At 39.8% G+C, this 13,478-nt stretch overlaps 1 protein-coding gene across 7 annotated transcripts in view; it reads right to left on the bottom strand.

Moving 5' to 3' along the window:
* Nucleotides 1-69: 69 nt before the first annotated feature.
* OSBPL9 (oxysterol binding protein like 9) overlaps nt 70-13,478 on the bottom strand; it is a 48,606-nt gene continuing 35,197 nt past the window's right edge. For 6 of the 7 annotated variants that reach the window (XM_015870572.2, XM_015870570.2, XM_032446156.1 and 3 more), the window contains 16 exons: nt 10,764-10,802; nt 7,885-7,978; nt 7,315-7,413; nt 6,398-6,557; nt 5,693-5,805; nt 5,372-5,490; nt 4,908-4,993; nt 4,483-4,657; nt 3,265-3,349; nt 2,878-2,988; nt 2,460-2,523; nt 2,207-2,347; nt 1,791-1,869; nt 1,478-1,569; nt 940-1,075; nt 70-832 (listed from right to left, as the gene is read on the bottom strand). In XM_015870572.2, the coding sequence (XP_015726058.1) occupies nt 758-832; nt 940-1,075; nt 1,478-1,569; nt 1,791-1,869; nt 2,207-2,347; nt 2,460-2,523; nt 2,878-2,988; nt 3,265-3,349; nt 4,483-4,657; nt 4,908-4,993; nt 5,372-5,490; nt 5,693-5,805; nt 6,398-6,557; nt 7,315-7,413; nt 7,885-7,978; nt 10,764-10,802 (1,668 nt within the window). In that variant the 3' untranslated portion in view covers nt 70-757. The remainder of the gene's footprint in view (nt 833-939; nt 1,076-1,477; nt 1,570-1,790; nt 1,870-2,206; nt 2,348-2,459; nt 2,524-2,877; nt 2,989-3,264; nt 3,350-4,482; nt 4,658-4,907; nt 4,994-5,371; nt 5,491-5,692; nt 5,806-6,397; nt 6,558-7,314; nt 7,414-7,884; nt 7,979-10,763; nt 10,803-13,478) is intronic. The other variant, XM_015870573.1, reaches the window with a different exon arrangement.

Raw genomic sequence — 13,478 nt, 5'->3', positions numbered from 1 at the left:
GAAGGAGGTTTAACTACTTGCAGTGCTATCAAAGTAGTGTCCATAAAACGGCCATCACTCAGCTGCAGATACAGTCTTGCTGCAAAGGTTTATTATGAAATAAATAAAAAGTCCTTAGGAGAATTTTGAAAAATCTATTTATGAAGCCTTAAGATGCACTGGGTAGAATTACCTATGGTTACATTTTAATCTCAAAAGAACAAAGTTATTTTGGGCAAGACGCTGAAATGCCAAAAGATTTGATTATCATACAGGTGGAAGATAACATTTATGTAGCAGTTTCTAACAAACCTTCCCATCAAAGGAATCCTCGTATTTACACATAGCAAACATTAGCTAGATTTAAATGATGTCTTGCATGTTGCTTTCTGTTGGTTTCTTTAATATGTAGAACCCAGGAATATAATGTAACTGATACCAAATGTCGAGGCCTTCACAGTGGTTATACAAGGTGTACGTCACAGCCCAGATGCTTCAGAAGCATCAGTGGAAGGGCTCCAGCAGCCTGCGCCTGCAGCCTGCATGCACTGCCAGTCCAGCAGAGTCCAACAGGAGTCACCGTGCAGCCAAGACGCTTCCTGTTTTGTTTAATTGCTGATCTGCATCAGTAAGTCCGGTATCCCTGAGATAGGAACCACTGTAACTGGAGGGGACAGGTGCTCCACACATTACGTCCGTGACAACAGATGACGATCCTGGTATCAGATGTGAACTCTGCTAAGTCGAGGCCTGAACGTTTCCTGCTCTTCTAACCCCCTCAGTGTTTACTGGCAGCGAGTCGTTTCAGTAGTGGCTCATCGTAAACCCAGCATTCTCCATCTTCATGGAATAACTAGAGGAAAGGGAATAACCAAGAGTAAGCTTTTCATGCCTAAGCTGCAAAGGGACAGCAAAATACAATGTGCTATAAGACATGAACACGCCTTGAAAAAAGCTCACCCTTGTTTCCCATGGTGTCTCATTCTCCTTTCTGGCTCTGGCTTCAGCTCTTTGTCTTTCCTCGAGTGCATGCTTCGCAGCTGTAGCTGCATCAATGTCTCTTATTTTCAAGTTGTAGGTCACATCTTTCCATAAGCTGAAAACAGAAGTTTGCATGGAGATAGCTTTAGAGAAGCACAGTGCTTGGAGGCTGCAGAAACCTATTACTGCATATTAGTTATTGCTGTTTGGAGAAGCGATCAGCTCAAAGGACAGTAATACACCTATTAAACCACAACTGCGCTGCCAACTGCCAGAAACAGGGAGGTTGCAGCAAAGCTCTCTGGACCTCCCAGCAAGGATGTGTCCAAGAGCTACATCTCATCTCCTCTTTCCTGTTACAGCCCCAACCTGCTCATGCTTCAGTCCCTCCCTCAGTGAGGGCCACAGCAGAGTGCAGCTGTCCATGCAGTGAGCAGTTAGGAGCGCCCACTCAGTCACACCGCTGCTCAGCTACAACAAATAGAGCTGAATTTGTCAGTTTAACTGAAGTTCTTACCATCGAGACTCAAAGTCCTCTTGATCCTCCAATTTCCTTACCTTCTTCTTAATTATAGGCATTTTCTTGGTATCTATAAAGACAGCATTCTCCTAGCGAGAGAGTAAAAAAAAGACATCAGTTCTTTATCTGGACTTACAATGTACATCCCATCACATTCCTGTGTACTGGTTGTATTCAGAACCTAAATCCTGAGCTCAGCATTCCTGTCATCTTTTGAGCATCTTCCCACGAGTTCCCAGCTGCTAATGTTCGTCTAATTTTATATCATCGTTATATAAACACAGTTTAAAGAAAAAGAAAGGTACTTTACCCCTGTTGAGTATTTTGCATACATGACACCATTCCATTCTCCTTCCACAGAGCAGAAGGGTTTCTTGTCATTAGGAGAACTAGGAAACAAAGCAGACATTTCCCAGCTGTATTATAGTAACTAAAAAAAAAACCCAAAGGATCAAAGACTTGATCTTAGATAACTCAGGGCTAAAAACTCAAATTCCTTTTGGGATGCAGCTAAGAATACTTCAGAGCATGCTAGGCTAAAATGCGGGTTTATGCAGCATTCCTCACAAACCATCTGGCTGTAATAGACACCCCATGGCACATAATCACCACAACCCGAGTTGTTGGGTAAAGATGTTTCAGGATTTCACAGTGTTGACTTTGAAAAGCACAGTCAGCATTTAAGTAGAGAAAACTGAAACAAATTGACAAAAGGTGCTTGCTTACAAGATTTCAGCTGTAATTCTGTGCTTCTTTCCTCCATAAAATGGTTTTGTGTGGAAGACAATGGAAGCATTATAGCCTGTCTTTGAGCAGCTAATACTGCATTCTCCACCAAGCTCGATCCATGGCACAGTGAGAATAGACCTGCAATTATAAGCACACGTATACCCATGTAAAGCCTTGTAAGTGCGAAATATGAAATATGATGTGTTACAAGATGAGAGAAATGAAAATACCAAACAGGGTATTTACTTACCTCCCGTAACCATTAGGGAAGGTCAAAATATAATGTTCGTCATAATCCAGGCATGTGACACACCCTATTAAAAAGAAAAAAAAAAGTTTAAAATATGCAGCAAAACCTTCATAAAACTTCTCATAAATGATCTCCTGAGATGCTTCATTAAAAAGAGATACCGTAAAAAGAAAAGGTGGAGAGCTTCATTTCTCGTAGAGCCTGGGAATGCCTGGCTGCCAGACAAGGCTGGGAGAACTGTGGGGTTTACAGGCAGAATCTGGCTCTAGAAAATCAATTCCTCAATTCCTTGGTACTTAAGTTCTGCTTTCATAAACTCAAACACCTGTGGCCCATAGGATGACTTGAAATATTTTTTGTTGAAGTTCAAGTTGCAGAATGTGGGTTTTCCTGCTGCTGTTACTTTGCACACACGTACCTTGCCCGATGTTATGAACTCCGATTGACATTCCTAAGAATTTTGACTTGGTCCATATGTGAGCATTGAATTGTATCCTCTTGTTAAAACACTCTGCATAAAATGCTGAAACTGAAGAGAAAGAGGCATTAAGATCAGCAGCACAAGAAATTAACTAAGAAATGAAGAGATGAATAGAGCCTCCAAATTCCTGCATCAGGAAATCTCTCAAAGTGCCCATGAAAACACAACAACGGTTTGAATTTGTTTCTCTCTGTGAAAGATACTTATAGAAAAAATGTTCAGCTTTTAGATTGAGAGAGAAAATGTAAAGCCAAGATTTAAAGCAGATTCTGACTTCACTGTTGCAAAGTTACTTCACTGTTAGCAAAGTCGTTGTCAGCTTACTTGGAGGATGGTGAGAGACCTGCTCTGCCACAAACGTTACGTTGCTTTTGCTGACCCATGGAACTGGTCCTTCTGAAACTGGCTCCTGTGTGATAGGAGAGAGGATTTTCATCACTGACAGTGTTAACACCAGAAAGTAACAGGATGCTCACAAGAGAAGCTGCTTCCATGTTTAAAATAGGCTTCTAGAAACAAACTTCAGTTGTGTTTCATGTATTTCTCAGTTTGCAAATTTAATGTGGAGGAACTCATTCCTGAAACTACGATGCTTTCCAAAAGGAAGGTACAGCTTCTGCTCTCTGGGTTTTAAATGGAAAGTTATTTGGGGGTGATGAGCACGATACTGAAGCAACAGTTAAAAAGCCATGCATAAACTCGATTAAAAAGTAATATTTAAATTCCCTTTATTTTTTATTAGCTAATAACAGATGGGTGGCAGAGCTCATTTTCCTGTTTACTTCTCAAAGTCTGACACACATATTAGCAATGGTCAGATCATACGTCTCACACAACCAGGTACCACTTGTTACCTGTGGCAAATCACAAGTAGTAATTTGTCAGAAGCAACGGAAGGAAAAATACAAAGAGAGAGTTTAAACATTCACCTCAGAAACAAGAAAAAAGACTTTGGATGCCCTCAGACACTGGTAGATTATTTCAGACACAGAGGTCCTTCACTGAAGCACAGTTCTACTCCATTGGAGTACAAAAGAAGGAGTGGCCAGGCACAGGTAACCAACTAAAACACTGTGCAAGCTCGGAATCCAAATTTGAGAAGTCTTTGTACCTTTCACACTTGAGGAGAAGATTTTAAGACCAGAACTGAACATACTGGGCAAACTGTGCTGCCTTCCACATGTTAAGTGATGGAAAGAAACTCAAGTTCAAAATACGCAGCGTTTAAAGTTCTGATTTTTATCAGTTCTTCAAAGAAAAATTAATAGGATGCTGTTCAGGAAATAAAAGAACGTTTTCAACAAGTCTTCTAGTTCTTATAAAAACCTGAAGGCTCTGGTTTTGTTATGCACAGTATTGAAAACCTCTACCCAAAGAAAAGGAAGAAGAGGGAGGCAAGAAAATCAGTGGAGAAGTAGCCACAATTTGTAAACTTTGCTCCTTGAACGCAGCACATGCAATTTTAGCCAGTGAACTGATCAAGCTTTGGGAATTATGTGCATGGGTTATAAGCACCAAAAAACATACCACTAGAAAACTAACCATATCATCTTCACCTTCAGTGCCTGGTAGTACCCAATGACATCGAAAGATCTCGCCCAGAATGGGATTGTAAGGCTTTTTGGCAACTGACCCTTTTCTTCCTGCATGAAAAGCTGAGAGGTACCATTTAACCACTTGAACCATTCTTTCTTTTGGATCCTTCTGGTCACTAATGCTTCAGAGTCCAAAACAGAGAAAAGAAGAAAAGACAACATGTCACATGAATAGGTATCTCAAACATGGGAAGGTTTCTGGATGGTTAGTTGCTTTACAGCTAAATGTTTGATTGATTACTATGACTGTTCTTTAAGTTTAGATCAGTACTGAAGCATTGTTCTTCAACGTTAGTAATATATATTTGACAGACCACAAGAGTCATAAACAACGTAAGAACCAGTTAATGCTCTACTGTAAACATTGAGTACCTGACAAATAAGTCCGGGTGTGCAAAGAAGTCAGCATACATTTCCAACAGCGACCTTCTTTCCAGGATAAATGTTGGAAGAACCACCTGAGTAAAGAAAACGAGCCCTTACATGCGGATCTTAATGTTTCCATACTTTGGGATATCGCAGATCTCCTTCTCTTTGAACCAATCCTTGAACTGCCTATAAATGTGGGCTAACAGGGATGCTGTACGCAGTAGCAACATTCCACCTGTCCTGCTTCCTACAACAGTTATTTCTGACAGAAAACTGTCCAATCAGATTTTAGGAGTCAGATATACTTATTCAGCACTCATTTTTTCCTCTCCCATTAACAATTCCAATTAACAATAAAATGCCATAGCATAACTAGCCATTAAGTGTACAGTTAGATTATCACTTCGGTGCTGAAGCAATTTATACAGAACTCAAAGCTTTCCTCTCCCTCCCCATGGCAAGTTTACCTTTGTTAGATCCATTCCTAATCTGACTTGTGACAAGAGATGCATGATAACACTCTTATGTTCTTCCACTGATTCTCCTTCTGCATCATCATCTCTATCGTCAGGAGGATCGAAGAGATCTAAAAAGACCAAATTGCTTTTTTCTCTGAACTTTCAAAGACTCTATATTTATCTAGCACACACACACACACACATACATATAAAAGCCATTAGAAAGGTCTTATTTTCCACAAGTACTTTGTTATATACATACACTGACACAGTTTACAGACAGATGGACAATTAAGAGTTCCTTACATAAAGTTCACACAGTCCACTTACCAGCATCGTTTGTCCCATTGGACATGGAAGAATTGAGTGACTCTGTGGTATCCGGACGTTTCAAACTACTCCCTGTGCTGCTGCGAGTCAGGACTGCAGCAGACCCTGAAGAACTAAAGAAGAAGAATCAGTGCTTGAGAAAATGAGAAAATTCAGAAATTATTATCATATATTATGACATTGCTATACACAGGTTTCAGTTTTCTGATGAGTTTGCATGCTATTTCACTGTGTAGCATCTCTTAAAATTATGTTTCTGATTCAAGAAATAGCATCTTAGGGAAAGGCAGGCAACTTAAGGGGTTTTTGTTTTCATTATTATTACTATTATTATTTTGTGACAGGGATTTGGCTATTTACACTATACGTATATATATGAAATATATCCTAGTTTTAGCTTGATTCTCTGAGCTGATGGCTTCCCTATTTCAGTCTACTTTAAGGGTCATGTCAGTGTGTGTTTCAGCTGGAATGGGAAGGAAACAGCATCCCTGACAGACAGCCATGCAGGGGACAAGGTGCTCTTATTCTGTTTTATAAAGAGCGACTTGCCTTTTTTGTTTGTTTATTTTAAGCCAATCGCTCTTGTTTGATTAAACAACCTCTACAAGTAGAGCCATACACTTGAGATTAAAAAAAAACAACAAAACAACAACAAAAATAGAATCAGTATTCAGCACACACTGCGTTCTTTCAGCTACTTACTCCATACATCGCTTGGGGGAAGAACTGCTCTGATAGAATTCATCAGCATCATAGAATTCATCCTCACTGCTTGAGTAAGAGAAATCCGGCACCGTGTTTGGAGACAGATTGACATGGCTTGGAGAAGTGAGGCTGCTGCTAGGTGCTGACTGCCCGCTTCCTGTGGAGTGTTAAGAATTATACATTTAATTTAAGAACAACAATCAAATAATAAAGAAAAAACAATTAAAAAAAAACCCTAAACCCACCAGTTCTCTAAGACTGATAACATCAGTGAGGGCTCAAGCAAGCCCAGAAGCTAACATAGCTTACAACATTAGAAGCAATCATTAGGCAGGTTCTTATTCAGCTTAGCTTAAAAGATAACAAGAAATGTCAGCCCCCAAAAAGAGCTGAGAACAACAGTGAAGTCTAAGGACATATCTTCTCCAAAGTTGCAGATTAAAGGCAAAACAGCAATACTGAGCAATTCTACAGTTAGACAGCATGGTTTGTGTTGGAATGGACCTGTAAAAGTCATCTGGTCCAACTCCCCACTGAAGCAAAAGTAACTTCAAAGTTCAAACAGACTGTTCAAATTCACATACAGTCAGATCTTAAATATCTCCCAAGATGAAGATTTCTCAGTTTTTCTGCAGAACCTATTGCAAATTTGACTGCTCTCACTGTAAGGAGATCAAAACAAACATTCTGCTCGTTTCAGAAACAAAGTCAGACAATCTGACAAATCTACCAGGTTAAGTCAAGCGGTTAATAGGCAACAAATAAATCAAGTATCAAATCACATCACTAGAATTACTGATGAAGGATTATATCAATGGGTTGGCCTGTGTGATATCATTTTAATAGCACAGCAGACCACAGACAGCATACATTCAGCTTTTTTCTGTACATCAGCCATTTACACAGAGCTGTACCTGTACTATTTGGTGTTGGAGTCTGATTTCCAAGTGCTGCTATTACGGGTCCCACTGGTAAAGATGAGGGTCGCTGCTCTGACTTGCACAGCTGAGGTTCTAGGACACATTTTGATACGTTAAGTACAACAGTCACCTTTAATTCTGAGAACTCTGCATTTCTGAGGAAGGAGATTCCACATGGTGTCATCTCACTCACAACAAATCTCCCAGAGAAGCGCCTTTCTGTCAGTGTTCATTAGAATTCAGATATTTAATTTCAACAGTTGCCATTAGTTGGCTAAAAAGTGTTTCTTAGAAGCGTAAGCTAATAACTCAAGCGTGTAATAACTCATGTGTTACAAGTGTAACACATAGGCTTACCCACAGAACTAGAGGCGGTGTTACCTGATGGCTGAGGAAGCTCCACACCTCACCTCTTTTCCCTTGCTTTGCACCACCAGGTGCAGTGAGCACCTTTATTGCACACACGTGGCATAGAAACCATCCACCTTCATGCAGCCCCTCCATCTGGAGTGCAGCTGCATCCTGCTTGTTCATGAATATTGCTAGTGAGCTTCTCTTCCGTACCTGGAGGTATAACAGTCTGGGAAGGCATTGCACTGATCACTGGCTGTTCCAAAGGACTGGGCTGATAGACTGCATCAACAGGGTTTATAGTACTCTGAGATAAAAGAAACAAAAGCACATTTTTTTTTCCTCAATTAAAAGCAATAAATAAATCAGCAGCATAGACGATAAGAAGACCACGAGCACAAGAAATGCTTAAATGCAAGGCAGCAAATTCCTGAGAGGGAAAGTGAAACACAAATTGACAGCTGAGGACACAGGAAATACTTTGGAAATAGTAATATTTTGATTCCTTGCACACATTTTTAAATACTTAACAGAATTTGCCACAGGTTTTACTTGTCCTATAAAGAATTCATCCTTCACGTTCTAGCTGCTGGTACCCCAATGCCCAGTAATACACACTGCGCACACACAAAGTGGAAAGGCAGACACGTCTTCTGGCAGAAAATAGGACGGATAATCTACTTTCAAAAGACTTTTTATTTTCCCAGAAATTAACCTGGTCAAACTTAACTAACCCATACATTTAGTCAGGAACCATGGGCACATTTACAGCCATGAAGTGCCACTTTGTTACCAAAATTCTTTTGAAAGCAAGCTGATAGTTATCAGTAAAGGACACCTCACTCTTGTCAAGAACCCAAGCACTTTAGCACCACCTGGAATCACTGCTCACAAAAGTCACTGGTTTCAGTGTAAGTTTTTGGCTTTTATACCAGAAAAGCCTCCTGGAAACCTACATTGCAATGATCTTTTAATTCAGACAGGCATGATTTTGCCTTGCTTCACTGACTTGTTATTCTGTTATCATCTGAGCACTGTTTCTCATATATGTTTACACGTAGCAACCTGAATTTGTATCTTATTCTGTCTTACTGCTTGGTAAGAGGCGTGTAAGACCCTTTTCCACATATCTTGCCATTAGAAAACATTAATCTATGTCAAAGCGGAAAATCTTTCATTGCCTGCTTACTAGGAGATCTCGCTGCTGTATTTAAACCAAAATCTATCAAGCAAAGGAACCAATATAATACCTCATCATCTCAACTTCCTACAAAAGGAAGACAACATTCTTGCCTCTTCCCTGGTTAACTCTTTTTCTGAACCCAGAAGACTTTCTATAGCGCGGAGCTTATATCAGAACAAAGGGACGTGACTTAGTGCAGGGTTGTTAAGAGTTAAGAGTAGTGTGGTTAGGCTGTGGTTGGACTTGATGATCTTTAAGGCCTTTTCCAACCTGAGCAATTCTATGATGATTGTTCTCTGGTTACCTTAGAAAAAAAAATCCCTAGTTAGAGAAAAAAAGGTATAAAAATCACCAAGTTACATTAACTTGTCTGCCAATAAACAGTCCAGTGCATTTACTGTTACTCCACTTCATTCCAGCACAAAGCCAACCTCCCTCAGACATGACCTTAATGTCTTGTGCACTTACACGTGCAACAAAGGCAGCTCCCTGTCCCACAAACATCACAGTTCAAAATCATCATCCTGTTCTGAGAGCTGAGAGACTTCAGAACAAAGACAGCCCCGTGATACAGGAGACTCTATTGCTGTATCTGTCTCCTGTAGGTTTTAGGGAAACTTGTCACACGATAAAGAACTACAGAACACTGCTGTGATAAGGAAGAAAAAAAACAACTTCATCTTTTGACTTCGTTTGGAGAATTATTTAAGAATAAGGTTCATGTGCAGCATGAACTGGAGGTTTCTCCTCAGATATTTTGGGCTGTGCCTTCACGGTTTAGAAATGAAGGAAGATCTGAATGTATCATACTGTGATTTTAACAACAGGGTAAAAAAAAATCCAAGCATGTAGGAACAGCCAAACTGCCATTCCAGCAAAGCAGCAAGATCCTGACCTCTACCCAGGACAGTACTGAGCTCAGGAGAAGCAGAATTTCAGCCTTCACATCTTGTGGTATCATTAAATATACTTTTTCAGCATAAGCCAGAGCACAGACAGTGAGAAAGCAGAAAATCAGATGTAGTCTCTGGTAAGTTGCAGTACCTGTATTACAATCTCCAAGCTGTAGATCTGCTGTCTGCACCACCTCTACCACAGGACACTGCCTGGCAGGGCTGCATGCCCTCTTGTCCAGAGCCTACTCTATTACATGAAGGTCTGAACTATGGGACACTCAGGGGAACTGTTTATCTTACTTGCAACAAGCATGAGGCCAAAACCTGTATGTGCACCTTTACTCCAAAGTTCGTGACAGAAAACCATACCAGCAAAGCTGTATACAAAGGAAAGACAAACAAGGCTTTGCAATTACAGCCAACTGCAATGAAAATAGATTTTAACTTTTAGAGTCGTGTTTTACTGAAACCAGTTTCCTATGAAAAGTACCTGGAATGTACTTGAGTGATAAAAAAGAGAACAAGGAAAGAGAAGTGACTTAAACCAAAGAAGACAGAAGTTACATTAAGAATGCAGAAGTTAGATTAAAGAAAGAACGCTGCTTCAACAGACAGAATACAAGTGTGCTGAATGAGCAGCACTGCACAACAGACAAGTTGCTGGAAGCACATGGATGGCTGATCTATTTTATACATGAGGATATCTCAGATGGAACATAGAACTATTAATATACCAGTGATTTCCCTTTCATCTGCTCACAAGCAGACTTCTCTATGTGTTCAGTCACAACAATGTCATTTAAAACAGCCAGTATAAAACTGGCACTGTATTTTCTAACAGTAAGGCTGTGAGCCAGTCTCAGAAGTTAACAACTCAATGGGAATTTCAGTGAGATACTTGAAGCAGCACATTAGAGAAAGGAAGAACAACATTGCAAAATGAGTGGAAAATCAGGTCTCTGTTCACATGTTCTGCAGAAGTGAAGGGAGGTAAAGATTAGATTTAAACTTACTATAAGTCCATCTGCGTGCTTCTCCTCATTATTTTGGTCCTTAAGGAAAAAATGTTAAGAGTATCAACAAATCAATCTTGTATGACTTAGCAGTTTTGTGTTACGTGAGAGCTCTAATAGCAAGCCTCGTTCAGGAGCCTTTACATTTTCAGCCATAAGATGTTGGTGTTCCTCACCACGTGATAGAGCAACTAAGAACAACTCCATACATCATCACCACACTCCATGCCTAAGTGTTTTATGAGGACCTGTTCAAACAAGCTCAATAAGCTTTAAAAACACCCCTTCTACCCTGCAGGACACAGTCACGTTTCACAATGTAGGTTCTACCCAACTAGCTCAGAGCCCCCAAACCAATGTTAAACACTGTACCAGCACCACTAGGAACTTTCTCTGCACACCAGGTGAATTTCTTCACTTCTGCTGTAAGTTCCCATTAGCCAGTATCTCTGTGTCAACTTTAAGACTATTAAGATTATTCTACAGATTTCCAGTTAATGTTATGAAGAGAATCAAGGGGAAAAAAGCTGTAAATAGCACAAACAGATAGAGGTAGCACAGACTTAAGTCTCAATACTTTGAACACCCTTCCTTAGCTTAAACACCTGGCAAAAAGCTGCTCCACAGCACTGCATCAGCTACAGCTGAACAAAGTGCCACTGAGGTGGGCAGGCAGAAGGGACCAGAAATGGTGAAGGCAAAGATGTGAAGCTAAATACCTGTAAGAATTACTTCATGAAACACATCCTGCGTATTTCTGTCAGTTTATCAAATCACAGACAGACCACTACATGAATTTAGACATTTAGTATCAGTAAAATTTGGCAACTCCAGTTGTCACACACAGCCAGGGGTGAACCCAACCATTGCTGCTGTTCTCCTCCCACCCAGTTTAGTTTAATTGCTTTTTCTAAGTCAGGAATATTATAATACATACAAAATATTGACTTCATTATTTTCAGAGTGCCCCAGGTCACTCAAATACAAGAGCCACAATTACACCCTGCATCTGCCAGCAGCTGTACCAACAGGCAACTGCCTGATTCCTAAAGCAGGCTGTCTTAGTATGTAAAACAGCTCAAGGCACAATAAGAGTCAGGTTTCTTTAACACACCACCAGCACTTGCTTAGAACTTCACAGACATGGAACTAACAAAACTGAGAGAGAAAGAAACCAACCAAGTGAAAACACACAAAAATCACTGGCAAATTTGTAATTATCTACAGCAGTAAGAAATTGAGATACCAACTCAGGTCAGGAAGAGAAGGAAAGGGATGGGACAGAAAGGCCATGTGAGAGAAAGGAAGGAGATGGAAGTGATAAAGCAGAGAAGTTATTAAAACGCTGCTCTAGAGGATTTTTCGATATGGTTATTCTTTAGTAAAAGAATCAAAATTTAAACACCAGTCATTCTACAGTGATTAATATTAATTGCTAGTACTGAAGGAAGGACTTCAAAGTGATTCAGTGTTACATAAATCAAGAATTTTAGTATTTTTCTGGGACCCAGATGCCTTTATGCCTGTATGAAGCTACAGCCACAAGGCACCAAATCTCATCAGAAATGACTGTAACTGCCACTACAAGATCCATTCTGTCTGTTCCTGGCAAACCATCCAACCAACTTTGGAATGATACGATTAGCATCAGTGCAAGCAATCACGTTCATCCTTAACCCACTACACTCACCCAAAGTACAGAGAAGAAATGGGACTTGATCTTCATTGGGAAACAGATTGGAACTCTGCTCTTTCCAACTTACTACGAATTGCAAAGTACAACATTCAAATAAATAAAGTAAGAAATATTTCACAGGAATTAAACCTCTGTGTAAGTAACAACTATTAAACACATGTAGGTAGATGTAACAGAAAATAAGCAAGTCATCTGTTACACAGGGTTTCTTTGACAGCTACCTTAACACAGCAAGTCAGATACATCTGTGTAAGACAACGACCGTATTCAGTCCATCTATAACTGACTCCTCCAAAACCCTGAAGAATGGCACATTATCTACCAGTTTCATTAAGCTAAACCACTTTAAAATATACTCAGTACTAAATAACAGCAAAACATGAGGTTCTGTCAAGGCTCTTTTTGCTGTCACTGCCATGAATGGTTCAGATGGAATCACTGTACATTAAATGAAACTGTTCTTACTCTATGTTAATGTGGCACAAAACTGCTTCTATGTACCCTGTTCTTTGTGGAGACTTTTTTAATGAACTCATTAGCTAATACTCCTTTCCTTCGGAGCTTTGCCATCTCTATTGGCTATTGATGTGAAATCTATATTTTGCAAGATATGCAACGATCTTTTAAGTAACGACTTCTGCCTCCAAAGCAACCTGATTCTGAAGGTTCCAAATACTTTTCACTAGCCTCAAATGCTCGTGCTTTGAAAAACACTGCCCACCTTCACTTTGCTTCTGCATCTTAAATAACATATCATAAATACAGCATGACCTGACCCAAAAAACCTGAATCTCACTAGATACATAACAAAAATGCAGTGAAAAATGCAAGTGCATTACTCATATTGCATTCTCACATAATACAGCCTATTTCAAGATGTTCCAACATGGTCATAAATTTCAGATCTACAAAAACCTGTCAAAAACTTGTCAAACCAGCTTAGATTACTAACGCCATCATTTTCCTTTTCCCTCTTCCTGCTGGTCACACTCTTCAATGAAAAAGAAAGAACAGTTTTG

This window comes from Coturnix japonica, chromosome 8 (genome assembly GCF_001577835.2).
Source record: "Coturnix japonica isolate 7356 chromosome 8, Coturnix japonica 2.1, whole genome shotgun sequence".
Classification (NCBI taxonomy): domain Eukaryota; kingdom Metazoa; phylum Chordata; class Aves; order Galliformes; family Phasianidae; genus Coturnix; species Coturnix japonica.
This window is presented reverse-complemented; position numbering and strand designations above follow the sequence as displayed.